This window comes from Myxocyprinus asiaticus, chromosome 7 (assembly GCF_019703515.2).
Source record: "Myxocyprinus asiaticus isolate MX2 ecotype Aquarium Trade chromosome 7, UBuf_Myxa_2, whole genome shotgun sequence".
Taxonomy (NCBI): Eukaryota; Metazoa; Chordata; class Actinopteri; order Cypriniformes; family Catostomidae; genus Myxocyprinus; species Myxocyprinus asiaticus.
Window position 1 is genome coordinate 463,456 of NC_059350.1, and position 16,420 is coordinate 479,875.

At 38.2% G+C, this 16,420-nt stretch overlaps 1 protein-coding gene and 1 pseudogene across 1 annotated transcript; one reads left to right on the forward strand and one right to left on the reverse strand.

Moving 5' to 3' along the window:
• Positions 1 to 3,806: 3,806 nt before the first annotated feature.
• On the forward strand, positions 3,807 to 4,836 carry LOC127444236 (thioredoxin domain-containing protein 11-like; annotated as a pseudogene).
• A 6,656-nt stretch (positions 4,837 to 11,492) lies between these two features.
• LOC127444030 (retinol dehydrogenase 8-like) lies at positions 11,493 to 16,420 on the reverse strand. The gene is made up of 6 exons (XM_051703164.1): positions 16,312 to 16,420; positions 15,752 to 15,913; positions 15,378 to 15,557; positions 12,820 to 12,913; positions 11,944 to 12,127; positions 11,493 to 11,864 (listed from the first exon to the last, which is right to left on the reverse strand). Exons 1-6 carry the CDS (start codon positions 16,415 to 16,417, stop codon positions 11,637 to 11,639), a joined length of 954 nt encoding a protein of 317 aa, XP_051559124.1. The 5' UTR covers positions 16,418 to 16,420; the 3' UTR covers positions 11,493 to 11,636.

Here is a 16,420-nt window from a genome sequence, read left to right on the forward strand (position 1 = left end):
GTCCGCCATCTTTCTTTGGAACAAGAATATTACGGCTGTAAAACCTTTTTGCTCGTAACATGGGCGCGTCTTCGGACGAATCTGTGGAAGACAGAACACCGTTGAAACGGTGTGGCCGGCATGCAAATTGGATCGTATAACCATGTTCGATCATTTTTGCACCCATTCTGAAATACCCATTAGGGCTCCCCACGCATCCGCGTAATAGGACAGAGGGCAATTTGGATTGCTCACTGTATGATATAATGCATCACTCACGATAGGGAAGCAGTTGCGCATAATGTGTGTGCTTTGTAGAGGAAAAAGTCATCCTGCTCGACCTCGCGGCCCCGCCGTGCCTCCTCGTGTGAATCCTCGGGTATCACAGAAGAGGCGGGTGGGAGGGCTCGTGAGGCTGAATCATCCCTCAGAACGAGGGTGACTCACGAGCGAAGCGTCTTGAGACTCATGCTCTCACAGTGAGGGCAGTCTGTCTCCATGAGAGCTGACTCTGCACGGGCGCGGCCCAGACAGTAAACGCAGCTCTCATGCTGATTTGACGGCGGGATGTGCTTCTCGCACAAGGAACACTTACGGAACGACATCTTTAAAAAGATGCGAACACGGAAGTGACTCTTTTAGATATATAAATATATAAATTAATATATATTTATATTTATATCACACATTATACAATACACAATTGCCGAAGCGCTGTGGAGAATCAGGATGCTGAGGTCCGTTCACCAGCGACGCGTCAGTCGGCGAGGCGGTGTGATGTTCGCCAGAACACTGCAGGGGAGCAGAAAATTTTCCCACGAAGATTCCACCCACTGACTCGTGTATATCGACGGCGAAGTTAGAGGGCTTCTAGACGAGATGATCGCCGTCTTGAAGAAATTCTGAGGAAATGGTGTCTGTGCACCTGTTTTTATAGCGGTCAGTTTCGCGCCAAAACAGGCAGGGCTCAAACACCATATTGTAGAGTGGTTTCAAATAGGTCATGTATGAAGGCACTCTCATATGCGTAATTACGCAATGTCAAGTGGACTGAGTCGTAAGGGAACCAAAGGCATCAGGAAAAAGTCACAACCTGATTGGACGGCTTTTATGACATATATTTTTTGACGGAACTTGCCGATCATCCAAAACAATGCTGGCTGCTGGGCGAAATGTGCTCGTTATATTTATATATGTATATATGGTGGTATTTTTACCAGCTGAGAACAAACGAAGAGTTAATAAAATGTGTAAAGAAGTCAAAACAGCGCCAGGAATTCCTCCGTTGCACACACTAACGAAGATATGTTGCAAGGACGGCTGACGGCGGTTCGACGCCTGTACCGTACTGTAATGGGCAACATAAGGTATGCTTGAGGTCAGTATTAGGCAAATTACTTCGTTATTGGTCCGTTTAGACGTTTTTGGTCCAGGTTGAGTTCATATATCAATCGAACCGCACCAGAGTTCGTTTGGAAGCGGACCGAGACCCACTATTCATTACTGTACTATGTATATACTGTAATATATAACATATGTATTACAGTATTTATAGTATATATAACATATTCTGTTCAGCTGCGCGCTCATCCTGCCGATAACATACAGCTGCATGTAAAATCATATACAGTATATATACTTTAATAACATAAATACTGTAATATATAACACATATACTATATATTCTGTAATATATAACATATACCATATATTCTGTAATATATAACATATATACTATATATACTGTAATATATACTATATATACTGTAATATATAACATATACCATATATTCTGTAATATATAACATATATACTATATATTCTGTAATATATAACATATACCATATATACTGTAATATATAACATATACCATATATTCTGTAATATATAACATATATACTATATATACTGTAATATATAACATATATTCTGTAATATATAACATATATACCATATATACTGTAATATATAACATATATACTATACATACTGTTTTATATAACATATACCATATATTCTGTAATATATAACATATATACTATATATACTGTAATATATAACATATACCATATATACTGTAATATATAACATATATACCATATATACTGTAATATATAACATATATACTATATATACTGTAATATATAACATATATTCTGTAATATATAACATATATATACTATATATACTGTAATATATAACATATATATACTATATATACTGTAATATATAACATATATATACTATATATACTGTAATATATAACATATACCATATATACTGTAATATATAACATATATACCATATATACTGTAATATATAACATATACCATATATTCTGTAATATATAACATATACTATATATACTGTAATATATAACATATACCATATATACTGTAATATATAACATATATACTATACATACTGTTATATATAACATATATACTATTTATACTGTAATATATAACATATACCATATATACTGTAATATATAACATATATACCATATATACTGTAATATATAACATATATACTATATATACTGTAATATATAACATATATTCTGTAATATATAACATATATATACTATATATACTGTAATATATAACATATATATACTATATATACTGTAATATATAACATATATACTATATATACTGTAATATATAACATATACCATATATTCTGTAATATATAACATATACTATATATACTGTAATATATAACATATACCATATATACTGTAATATATAACATATATACTATACATACTGTTATATATAACATATATACTATATATACTGTAATATATAACATATACCATATATACTGTAATATATAACATATATACCATATATACTGTAATATATAACATATATACTATATATACTGTAATATATAACATATACTATATATACTGTAATATATAACATATACCATATATACTGTAATATATAACATATATACTATACATACTGTTATATATAACATATATACTATTTATACTGTAATATATAACATAAACTATATATTCTGTAATATATAACATATATACCATATATACTGTAATATATAACATATATACTATATATACTGTAATATATAACATAAATACTGCTCAACTGCGCTCTCATCCTACCGATAACATACACCTGTGGGTAAATCATATTATATACTGTAATATATAACATATATACTATATATACTGTATTTTCTTCATGTTTTAACTAGGTTTTTACAGTAGGGAAGTTAATAAATTTGATAATATATTTGTTTATTTGCATATGCAAATGAATAGTGAAATTGAGAAATGTATATGTAAATAAGATCTAAAAAAACATAAATCTCAAAAGAAGTGCATCATTTTATTGTTTTTACTTTAGAGAAGAAATGTTTTCATTTCTTCTTCTTCTAAAAAAAAAAAAAAAAACATTAATACTTGTACTGTGTCCGGTCAAAAATGGCCGTTACAGTGAAGTAAGCGGCCTCATGAACAGAATAGGGGGTCAACTATTTTAACGTTTACGGATTGGCCCCATTGACTTCCATTGTAAGTGTCTCACAGGAACACAGATTTGTGCTTTAAAGGAGGGACAAGTCGAAATAAATTTTTTGGTGATCAACTTATATTGAACCCAGAATATTCCTTTAATGAAAATTTTTTTTTATAGATATCTTTCTCTGTGTGTGTGTGTGTGTGTGTGTGTGTGTGGTCAGGTGACAGACGTGGCGTTGCGTTATCACTCTTGTTGCGGGTCAGATGAGGGCGTGTCCACTGTCCCACGCTGCTGTCAATCACTGCTGGTGTCTGGATCATTTCTGTGGACATGAGCGGTAAAACTAACGTCTGTGAACTGTATGTGAACTGCTCCGGTTCTTCCTCAGATCTGATGACAGCCGTTCTCCCTGTGCTGCAGTCTCACTGCTCTCTTCCGGAGCTGCATACAGTTCTACAGCGGTATTTAAAGCAGACGGTGTCGAGTGTGTCCTGCAGTCACGTCTGGAGCTCATATAGTCCGTACAGTCAGTACAGCGCCTGCTGCAGAACGCTACAGAACTCACAGTGGCGCCCCCTGCTGCCTGACGCTGTCACAGGACTGCACTGCCGCACCAATAAAACGCTGCGCTTTTACCTGCTCGACGCGCAGCTCAACTGGCCGCTTAGAGAGTCAGAGCACATGATAACCACAGTGTGCTGCCCTTCATCACCATCATCAACCTCAGAGACGAGACGCACTATGTGCTCAACAACACTGACTCACTGGGTACAAAAACACACACAAACATGCACACAAACACACACTGTGTAGTAGTCGTTATTTTTGTCACTCTCTGTCTGTGGAGTAGAGCAGTTCATTAAGAGCTTCAGTGTTCACTACAGTCCTCTACACAGACATCTAGTGCAACACAAACAACAACACCCACAATCCCTCATACAGGAAGTGACCACAGACAACTTCCTGGACACAGTCATGTTTTTTAACATTCTGGTGCAATGTCTTGCCCCATAGACTTTTATTGTAAGTGCATTACTGAAAACACAAATGTATATTTTTAAAAACGGATTACTCAGATCTTAATACCAGTTGTAAACAGGATCTGATTAAATAAAACTGAATGATAGTGTCACTGATGCACACACATTATTTATTCTTCATGTCTCCGACAGGAAGCAAATGAGTGTGAAGATTCCAGAAAACAACAGTGACGCTCCCCAACCTGCTGCACTTCATTCTGCAGCACTCTAGCCACACACCCTGTGAGGAGTCAGGCAGTGGGGCGGAGTCAATGTCTCTGCTGGAGGCGGAGCGTCACACTCTGCAGCAAGAAGTGTTTTCTCTGCAGCGAGCTCGATAGCACATCTCTCAGCAGCTGGCGGTCATGTGGCGGGAAAACCGGCATCTGATGCTGCACACGCATGCGCTGCTCAGTGCAACATTCTGGGTTGGAGAAACCAATTTGGCAAGTGATAGAGTATGCAGTCTATGCGATTGAGTGCAAATGCTGCCATCAAATTTATATTGGTGAGAAGGGGAATACAATACAGGCTAGGTTAAAGCAACATTTATATAATATTTTTAAGGGGAACAAGGATAGCGTCTTATATAAACATTTTAAAGAACATCAGGTGGACCACTTAATTTTAATGGGTTTGGAAACAAATATTACTTGGTCCAAAAAACAGAGACAATTGGTGGAAAGGAAATGGATTCATTCCCTAGGCACAATTAATCCAAGAGAATTGAATGAAAAATATTAGGAAGAAAAAAAAATGTTCTGGGGTGAAATTACTTATCTATATCCTGGAGATGAGCTCTGTTAGAATCCAGACAGGTGACCCTGAGAGAGAGAGGGACAAGTGATGAGTAAAAGGGATAAGTAGAGGTGGTTACATATACATACACCAACTATGGGTTGAATGATTTGTTTCTTTGGGAATTATTTTCCATTTGTTTGGTGTGTGGAAAAATAATAATAATAAAAAAAAGAACCCTAACCCTAAGGTAGATACATTTATACACTGAGTGGTAGGTACTGAACAAAAACCAACTTCATGCACTAGTGTGGTTTGTTTCTTTTCATTTTCTTATTTTTTATTATTGATGTGATTAAATTTAGATTGATTTTGAGCACTTATATGAACAATAGCACTTACGGTATTTTATAGCACTTAATAGGTTTTTATTCAACATCTGTAACTCTGTTAAAAGTTATATTTATTGATCTATCACCCTGAATGAGGTTACTGACCTTTGTATTTCCCTAAAAAAAGAGGTGATCTTGAGGAAAATATAATAATGGCCCTTAGACCAGAACCTAAATTCCATGGAACCTTTACCCAGACTTTAATATCTGAAAATTCAAAAAGTCATTTTAATTTCAACTCAAACTCTAACCCTAACATACAAAAATAATTCTGAATATTGGAACTTGAAGCCCTATCCCAATTCTGATTTTAAAACCTAATGGCCCAGAAATGGGAATATAAAACTTAATTCCTAAACTTAAAGACAATCTGAATCTTAACTTTAACTCTAATCCTAACCTTAACCTAACCCAAACCTAATTTAACCCTAAACCTAGCCCCTACAGGATATTCATTCTGGCTAGAGCATGTTTAACCTAATGTTACTCCTAAACCTAACTCTAACCCCTAATCCTAACCCAACCCTACACTTACTCCTAAACCTAACTCAACCCTACCCTTACTCCTAAACCTAACTCTAACCCCTAATCCTAACCCAACCCTACACTTACTCCTAAACCTAACTCAACCCTACCCTTACTCCTAAACCTAACTCTAACCCCTAATCCTAACCCAACCCTACACTTACTCCTAAACCTAACTCTAACCCCTAATCCTAACCCAACCCTACCCTTACTCCTAAACCTAACTCTAACCCCTAATCCTAACCCAACCCTACCCTTACTCCTAAACCTAACTCTAACCCCTAATCCTAACCCAAACCTACCCTTACTCCTAAACATAACTCAACCCTACCCTTACTCCTAAACCTAACTCTAACCCCTAATCCTAACCGAACCCTACCCTTACTCCTAAACCTAACTCTAACCCCTAATCCTAACCCAACCCTACCCTTACTCCTAAACCTAACTCTAACCCCTAATCCTAACCCAACCCTACCCTTACTCCTAAACCTAACTCTAACCCCTAATCCTAACCCAAACCTACCCTTACTCCTAAACATAACTCAACCCTACACTTACTCCTAAACCTAACTCTAACCCCTAATCCTAACCCAACCCTACCCTTACTCCTAAACCTAACTCTAACCCCTAATCCTAACCCAACCCTACCCATACTCCTAAACATAACTCAACCCTACCCTTACTCCTAAACCTAACTCTAACCCCTAACCCAACCCTACACTTACTCCTAAACCTAACTCTAACCCCTAATCCTAACCCAACCCTACCCTTACTCCTAAACCTAACTCTAACCCCTAATCCTAACCCAAACCTACCCTTACTCCTAAACATAACTCAACCCTACCCTTACTCCTAAACATAATTCAACCCTACTCCTAAACATAACTCAACCCTACCCTTACTCCTAAACATAACTCAACCCTACCCTTACTCCTAAACCTAACTCTAACCCCTAATCCTAACCCAACCCTACCCTTACTCCTAAACCTAACTCTAACCCCTAATCCTAACCCAAACCTACCCTTACTCCTAAACATAACTCAACCCTACCCTTACTCCTAAACATAACTCAACCCTACTCCTAAACATAACTCAACCCTACCCTTACTCCTAAACATAACTCAACCCTACCCTTACTCCTAAACCTAACTCAACCCTACCCTTACTCCTAAACCTAACTCTAACCCCTAATCCTAACCCAACACTACCCATACTCCTAAACCTAACTCAACCCTACCCTTACTCCTAAACCTAACTCTAACCTCTAATCCTAACCCAACCCTATGCATACTACTAAACCTAACTCAACCCTACCCTTACTCCTAAACCTAACTCTAACCCCTAATCCTAACCCAACCCTACACATACTCCTAAACCTAACTCAACCCTACCCTTACTCCTAAACCCAACTCTAACCCCTAATCCTAACCCAACCCTATGCATACTCCTAAACCTAACTCAACCCTACCCATACTCCTAAACCTAACTCTAACCCCTAATCCTAACCCAACCCTACGCATACTCCTAAACCTAACTCAACCCTACCCATACTCCTAAACCTAACTCTAACCCCTAATCCTAACCCATCCCTACCCTTACTCCTAAACCTAACTCTAACCCCTAATCCTAACCCAACCCTACCCATACTCCTAAACCTAACTCTAACCCCTAATCCTAACCCAACCCTATGCATACTCCTAAACCTAACTCAACCCTACCCTTACTCCTAAACCTAATTCTAACCTCTGATCCTAACCCAACCCTACCCATACTCCTAATTCTGACTTAACCCTACCCTTACTCCTAAACCTAACTCTGACCCCTAATCCTAACTCAACCCTACCCATACTCCTAAACCTAACTCTGACCCCTAATCCTAACTCAACCCTACCCTTACTACTAAACCTAACTCTGAACCCTAATCCTAACTCAACCGTACCCTTACTCCTAAACCTAACTCAACCCTACCCTTACTCCTAAACCTAACTCTGACCCCTAATCCTAACTCAACCCTACCCTTACTACTAAACCTAACTCTGACCCCTAATCCTAACTCAACCGTACCCTTACTCCTAAACCTAACTCAACCCTACCCTTACTCCTAAACCTAACTCTGACCCCTAATCCTAACTCAACCGTACCCTTACTCCTAAACCTAACTCTGACCCCTAATCCTAACTCAACCCTACCCTTACTCCTAAACCTAACTCTGACCCCTAATCCTAACTCAACCGTACCCTTACTCCTAAACCTAACTCAACCCTACCCTTACTCCTAAACCTAACTCTGACCCCTAATCCTAACTCAACCGTACCCTTACTCCTAAACCTAACTCTGACCCCTAATCCTAACTCAACCGTACCCTTACTCCTAAACCTAACTCTGACCCCTAATCCTAACTCAACCGTACCCTTACTCCTAAACCTAACTCTGACCCCTAATCCTAACTCAACCCTACCCTTACTCCTAAACCTAACTCTGACCCCTAATCCTAACTCAACCCTACCCTTACTACTAAACCTAACTCTGACCCCTAATCCTAACTCAACCCTACCCTTACTACTAAACCTAACTCTGACCCCTAATCCTAACTCAACCGTACCCTTACTCCTAAACCTAACTCAACCCTACCCTTACTCCTAAACCTAACTCTGACCCCTAATCCTAACTCAACCCTACCCTTACTCCTAAACCTAACTCTGACCCCTAATCCTAACTCAACCCTACCCTTACTACTAAACCTAACTCTGACCCCTAATCCTAACTCAACCGTACCCTTACTCCTAAACCTAACTCAACCCTACCCTTACTCCTAAACCTAACTCTGACCCCTAATCCTAACTCAACCGTACCCTTACTCCTAAACCTAACTCAACCCTATCCTTACTCCTAAACCTAACTCTAACCTCTAATCCTAACCCAACCCTACCCTTACTCCTAAACCTACCCGTACTTCAACCTCAGTAGCAGCAAATGTGGGCATTTTGCAGAACAACATGTAGTTACACAGTAAATACATAGTCTTGTATGTATTTAATGTTAGTACATAGTACTAACATAGTAGGCCACCTAATATAAAGTGTGACCCAGTGCTTTGCTGGGTAATCTTTGAATGATGATTACATTTAAGCATACAAAGAGTGCAAATGACTTCACTTTTGTTATATGTCCCATTTGGGTTCGATTTATAAATTACCCATAAAGAGGATCTCTCTCCATCATTTACAGTTAAACTAGAACTCCACACGAGACTCTGTGCATGAGAGACAGAGTCATTTGCACTGCTGTTCTGATCAGTTCCAATTATATATATTTTTTTTTTAAGAAATCGCACAGAACAGGATGCAACTAATAATGTCGAATGGAATGCATGTATTAACAGCATAAAAATGCATTAAACATTTAATCACATGCATTAATGCATTAACTTTGACAACTCTTATCTTGTAAAATCGCATTGTTGCTTCTTTATACATAAATCTCATGATCTACTTCATTAAATAAAACTTAAGGATCATTTTCAGCCTCATTCTTGATCTCTTTAACAAAACCTGGTATGATTGGAAGATTTAACGCATCTTGGTGCTTTTTGTGATGTTAAAGAATTTCTGAATATGTCGGTGAACACAGGAGTCAGTTGCTCTCTGCAGTGCTTCAGTTTGCCAGAGGAATATCTGATGTTCTGCTTTCTGAACACTTTGAGAACCTCCTCAACTTTAATGGGTGGAAGAATGAAGAGCAGAGCGGACTTTGTAGTAAAACTGATTTAGCTGGTCTGGGAAGAGTTAAGGAAGGAGGAACTTTATAGCATCTGAGCTTTGGTGATCCTTGTATTGTTACTGCTGCAGTTAGTCTCCAATCCTTCCTTTTGAGCTGTTTGTCCTCTCTTAGCAAGATCTTGCTCAGTTTTACCTTGTCCACTCTGTACTCTTTTCCACCTGATCTGTAAACATTAACTCTCATATGCTGGAGAGATGAGGTTTGTTGTTGAGAAAATCTGCTGATTTTCTTTTCAAATACGACTCTCTTCACTGTCAGCTGAAAGATCTGTGTGGCTTGGACTGACAAAGCCGTGATCCGAGTTGTCTCAGGAGTTAACTGCCTCTATAAAGATGTGCCCAAAATGACAGAGATTATATAGCTGGATGTCACCAAGTCACTGTACTGTTGTTCAACTGCAGTAGGCCACATTGCATCACTGCTCATTGGCATAAAGTTAAACTCTGCTCAACTTTGTTGCACTGCCAATGGTCACTGTTGCTCAGGTTAACGACCAGTTGCTTTATTGCTGCAGATTGAACAGCCTAATGTAGACGAATAAAAGTGATCCAGAACATTCCCTTCCTGAGTCAGACAGCTGATCAGAATATCAGATTTCAGGTTCCCAGATTCAGAACAGGACTGGCCTGCACTATTAAAAACACCAGTGTAAACAAACTGAGTTCCTGAACCTCAACTATAACTGCATTGCCTCATCCAGTATGCAGTTAACTACGTCATAGGGGCCATTCATGCCAAACACATTTAGCATCCATCTGCACTTTTATGCATTTTTTTGTGTCTTGTGCCATAAATGGCAAATTTTTAAGACGCTGTGTCAAGTCAAAAGAACTTGAACTTTGTAAATTGCGTATCGAGACCCCTGCATTCTGTTTCATTAGTTGCACTGCATCTAGCTTTTAAATGCAAGAACGTGTTCCTTCTGAATGGCCCATTAGCAAAGCTGAAAGCAGGCGGTAAACAGTATTTCCTTAAAAAGAGACATTTGTCTTCCTTTTCTATAGACCATGGCAGCAGTCATTTATAAAATGATGATCAAATGATGAGAAGAGTGTAATAACTGGTCATATATCCAGACGTGTGATGTAGTCGAGCACACTTTCTTCATTTTAAAGAGTTGATTGAGGTGTGTAGATCACAGTATGACAGGTTGTGAAGGTCTGCTGCATTCTGCACAATCTAACACTCAGAACTGGTCTGGAAGATTCTGAATTTCAATGTACAAATTGTGTTCAGTTGGGATTTTGTTGGTGCGTTTGTGGCATTGCAAATGAACTTTAAGCGGGCACAATTCATTCTTAGTGAATTCCCACAGAGTGTGTAAATGCAAAAACTCATTGGTAGCCATAAAACTATTAAACTAGACACTAATAACTAAAAAAAACTATTTTATTTAACAAGACATTATTAGTTTTTAATCTCAAAATGTAACCAAAGTTAACCTCAAAATACATATTGATAAAGTGCTTTATACAAATAAAGTTCTTACAGTAAATATGTATTGAGTAAGTAGTCTTTACAAAACTCTACAAAGTCAAAACTATAGTTCAAGTGCTAGTAATTCTATTAAAAGCTGAAACCCTGCTTATGTGAGATCCAGATTTCACAGTTAAAAACACATCATCTGTAGTTTGTGTTTGAGATAATGTGTTGTGTGAGCTCTGTTATTGTGTACATACACATGTACATTATTGCATGTGTGTGTGTTAGTTTGGTGAGATGGTTCTCCTCCGTAAGCATCCACAGGTGAGGCACTTGATGATGTTCAAACTCACTCGCATGATTCCTCCCAAACTAAACATCATGTGATAGATGGTTTGAACTGACAGATCGCCCGTCTCATCCGCAAACTTCATGGCTATGATGGGGGTGTACAGAGGATTCGTTATGTTACGGAAACTAGGATTCACCTCCTCTATCACCTTCTTAGTGCACTGCAGAGAGAGAGAGAGACTTCCTCTTAAACGCATAGTAATATCAACATTACACAAATAAATTTACATGAACTCTGACCTTAGCGATGTCGTCAGGTGTTTGTCCCAGTGCTTCAAAGATGACGACTGCAGACGGCAGGTAAATGTTCTTAAAGTAGTGGACAGTGTCGTCATCAGCACCTGGAAACTCTTTCTTAGAAAAGTTTGCGATCATCTTCACCTCGAACTCCGTGTGTACGGGTCCCGGCTCGATCATTGACATCCTGAGGGACACACGATGTGTAATTTACAGGTGTGTAATTTACTGATGCACAGATGGTTTGGAGGTCATTGAAGAACAGCTGCTGATGTGGCATCTGTATATTGATATCTATGATCCTGAAGACCTTCATTAGCTGGTTCAAGTCAAGTTCAAGTTAAACTCTTCAGGATTCTTGTGCTCCAGGAGCGGATTTAAAGTGGTGTTTGTCAGTCCTGGTCCAGGAGGTCCTCAGCATTCCACATTTTGGATATCTCCCTTAATGTATCTAACACACCTGATTCAGGTATTAGAGTCTCCACTAAAGAGCAAATCAGTAGAATCAGGTGTGTTCGATACAGAAGAAATCCAAAATGTTGGGGTCCTTCAGGACCAAGATTGAGAAACAATCTCAAGATAAACCTGAGCACATTGGAAGAATCCTCTAGAATTTCATTAATTTCCAGCTCAAGTCTCTCCACCGAGTGATCTTTGTGCTGTTAGACGTCTGTATCTTTTACCTGTGTTCCTGCAGACCTTCTCCACACCACCAGAGGGAACCCTCACTCAAGAACTTACTCAAAAACTATGCAACATTATTCTCGCTTCTATGTGATTTCAGTTGTACATCATTTTGGGTGCTAATGTAATTGACAGGTAGTAAAACTGAGAAGATAAAATGGATAAATGCTGGTTTTAGAGTGTAGCGTAACTCACGTGACGTTAAACTTCAATAGCTGGATAGCAAGACTCTCACAGAATCCCTCCATGGCAAATTTAGATGCGGTGTAGACATCATTAAATATCACACCTATGAAGACAAACCAATGTCAGGGATGTTTAAATGATGGGGTTAAAAAGGCATATACATTTTCCGATGCATCCCAATCTTTTTTGGTCGATCTTGATATCTTAAATCCCAAGACCGATCTTTTACTCTATGTCCTAACCCTCTACAATGTTAGTACACCAATCGTGTATGCGACCAAATCTTGTGCTTTGTGACTAAAAGTGTCCATGATTGGCCACTGGCTGGTAAATGTTGAGATTTCACTCAGCAGTGATTGAGAGGTATGAAGGTGGAGAAGTACTTCAGCAGCGAGTTGAGAGTAAAAGTTTGGTTTGACTCGTTCCGTGTAATGTGTGTCCACACAATACATTTGTCATTGAATAATGTCTCTTAATATCCTTTTTGTTCTTTACAATCAGTTGATCAAAAACAATAAACCTTTAATTTGAATCACACATAGCATGAATGCGCTAAAGACGCCATTCGCCATCCTAACCAAAACTGAACTGACAGTATTCTTAAAGAGACAATACCGTTTCACAAATGATTTTACAAATCAACGTAAATACTTGCAAATAGTACAAACTATGCATGAAAACAATCAGAAATATGCTATTTAATATATGCAATTTCAAGACATCATATTTATTGATGGAATACATGGAAGTTGTACATTTTTAAAAAGCTAAAGTGTGACAAAAAGTATGAAAATGAGTGATTTGAAAAATGTATATTTTCGTAATATACCTGGTTAGAAGGTCCCCTGTATAATTAACAGCATCAGCTGAGAGAGAATTTCTTTCATATGTAAGCAAAATAGACATTTTATCTGAAATATAGCCATATCAAATGGAATCAAGTCAAATCCGGATCAGTACCCAGCCCTAGTTAAAGGAATGTTCTGGGTTCATTATGAGTAATTCATAAACCAACACAACTATGCATTGCATTCTCAATGTTTCCACAAGGGGTGCTATAGCAGGATTAATGTGAACTGTCCACTTCTACGGTGAGTTTTCTCTTTCAAGTCAACTACTGTCATGGTGGAGCAACAGTTTGAAGAGAATATTGCTGAGCATGTAAGTTAAAGTCAATATTTTTACAGTTAAAACATCCAGTTTAATGGCACAAACGTTCGAAGGTAACTCTATCGCCCCCTAGAGTACAGAGGTTTGTTCCCGCCACAGTAACACAAGTATGCACGTTATGCATGTTTACCGAACCGTGCATACTTGCTTGAAATATGTTTCTGGCCTTAAGCTCTGTCGACAGCAATTGTAGCATATTGTTGATTACCAAAAAAATGATTTGGACTCGTCCCTCAGTTTTTAATAAAAAGCAAAAATGTCAGTTACAGTAAGGTGCTTACAGTTGAAGTAAACAAGGTTTAGCCATTTAGTCACAAGACTCAAACATTATATGTGTTAAAATGAGACAAGTGTAGTGGAATCACTTACTAACCTTTTCTGTGTAGTTCTATCCAATATTACAGCTCTTGTCATGATCATGTAAAGCTGGTAAACACAGTAACTTTTGCACAATATATGCAAGGAGGAAAGAAAAGGAAAAATCCATCCAAGTTATTATATCTGAAACAAATATCTTAAAGTTCATCTACCTACAACAGTACAAAAAAAAAAAAAAAAGATGATGTTTAAGATAACTTTACAGGTCAAATAACAAACATTTTGGAATGGAAGAATTAATAGGCTTATACACACTTGAACAAAAATACAAGCTTTACAGTTCTTTTTTTATCCTATGGAATACTTAAACCAAAGACTTTCTGCTGTAAGCGCATTACTGTAAACATGTTTATTTCTTAAAAATAACTGAGGGATAAGACGCTGACTATCACCCCTGGAGTCGTGAGTTTGAATCCAGGGCGTGCTGAGTGACTCCAGCCAGGTCTCCTAAGCAACCAAATTGGCCCGGTTGCTAGGGAGGGTAGAGTCACATGGGGTAACCTCCTCGTGGTCGCTATAATGTGGTTCTCGCTCTCGGTGGGGCACGTGATAAGATGCGCGGATTGGCGGTCTCAGACGTGGAGGCAACTGAGATTCATCCTCCGCCACCCGGATTGAGGTGAGTCACTACGCCACCACGAGGACTTAGAGTGGATTGGGAATTGGGCACTCCAAATTGGGAGAAAAAGGAAGAAAATCAAAAAAATAAATAAACAATTAACTGAGAGATGAGTCAAAAAGATTTTCTCTGGTAATCCAGATGCTTTTGATAAAGTTAAACTTGTAATAAACCCTCAACACTCCTTTAGATCTTTTTTTATCACTTTGAGTTCTGAATGTCACTGTACACAGATTCAGTTCAGTATTTATGTTCTTATACTAGCAGATGCTTCTATTCAATGTCAGTCTGAATCTCTGCGACTCTTCACTCCTGTTGGGATTTAAATCCCTCTGGAACTCTAATCCTAATCTTAAACCTGCATTTAAACCCTTGAACCAACACACACACACCCGTTTACCTTGCAGTCCCATCACGCTGCTAATGACGATGATGTGTCCAGAGCGTCTCTTCTTCATGTCGGGTATCACCTCTTTAATCATGCGGATCACACCGTAGAAGTTAGTCTCAAACACTTTCTTCATGTCGTCTATACTGATACTCTCCACCGGTCCCACCAGACCGATACCAGCATTATTAACTACACACAGATAAACTGTTGGATGATGCTGAATTGTTTACAATAGAAACAGACGGTCAGATTATCTGCGTGAAGAAGGCTAATTCTAGCTTCTTAGTCTAATTCAGTCATCTTAGACTAATTACAGATTGAACACAAGCCATCGTGTGTGTGTGTGTGTGTGTGTGTGTGTGTGTGTGTGTGTGTGTACTCACTTAGTATGTCTATTCGTCGATCTTTGACACTGTTGATACACTGTTTTACAGATTCATCGCTGCAGACGTCCAGTGTGAGCACAGTCAGAGTTTTACCATACGTGTCACCTGCCATTTCTACTAACTTATCCTTCCTGTTTAGATCCCGCATGGTAGCAATCACTAAACAGAGGGAGAGAACTAGTCACTGAACATGGAGAACTAGTAATAGAAAACTCACGTAGAGAACTAGTCACTGAACACAAAGACACTGAGAACTAGTTACTAAACAGATAACTAGTTATAGAAAACAGAGAAATATTTATATATTTATCCAACATATACCTTTCTGCCATGCATTCCCTTGCATTTGTACATATGTATATATATATATATATTTATTTATTTGTCTTGTGTATTTCTATGTATACTTACATTTTCTATTCACTTTTTATTTTTATTCTATTTTTTATTATTATCTCTGTCTTGTTATTCAATAGAATTGGCTTCAAATTATGACAGAAATTTCCTTACCATTTTATTGTAGATATAGTTGTGTTCATCACTAATGTGTGTCTTACCGTAATATCGTTTCATCTTGTCTCTCGCGAGCATCACGGCGATGTGCAGCCCGATCCCGGACGAGCAGCCGGTGACCAGCACCACTTTCTGTCCCGCCGTTGCCATGGA

Excerpts from the sequence above, each read along its gene's own strand:
- LOC127444030 (XM_051703164.1), bottom strand. The coding sequence starts at position 16,417 with ATGGCAACGGCGGGACAGAAAGTGGTGCTGGTCACCGGCTGCTCGTCC. Across the intron at positions 15,914-16,311 it reads CAAGATGAAACGATATTACG|TGATTGCTACCATGCGGGAT; the intron begins GTAAGACACACA and ends CCCTCTGTTTAG. Across the intron at positions 11,865-11,943 it reads CACCTGACGACATCGCTAAG|TGCACTAAGAAGGTGATAGA; the intron begins GTCAGAGTTCAT and ends CTCTCTCTGCAG.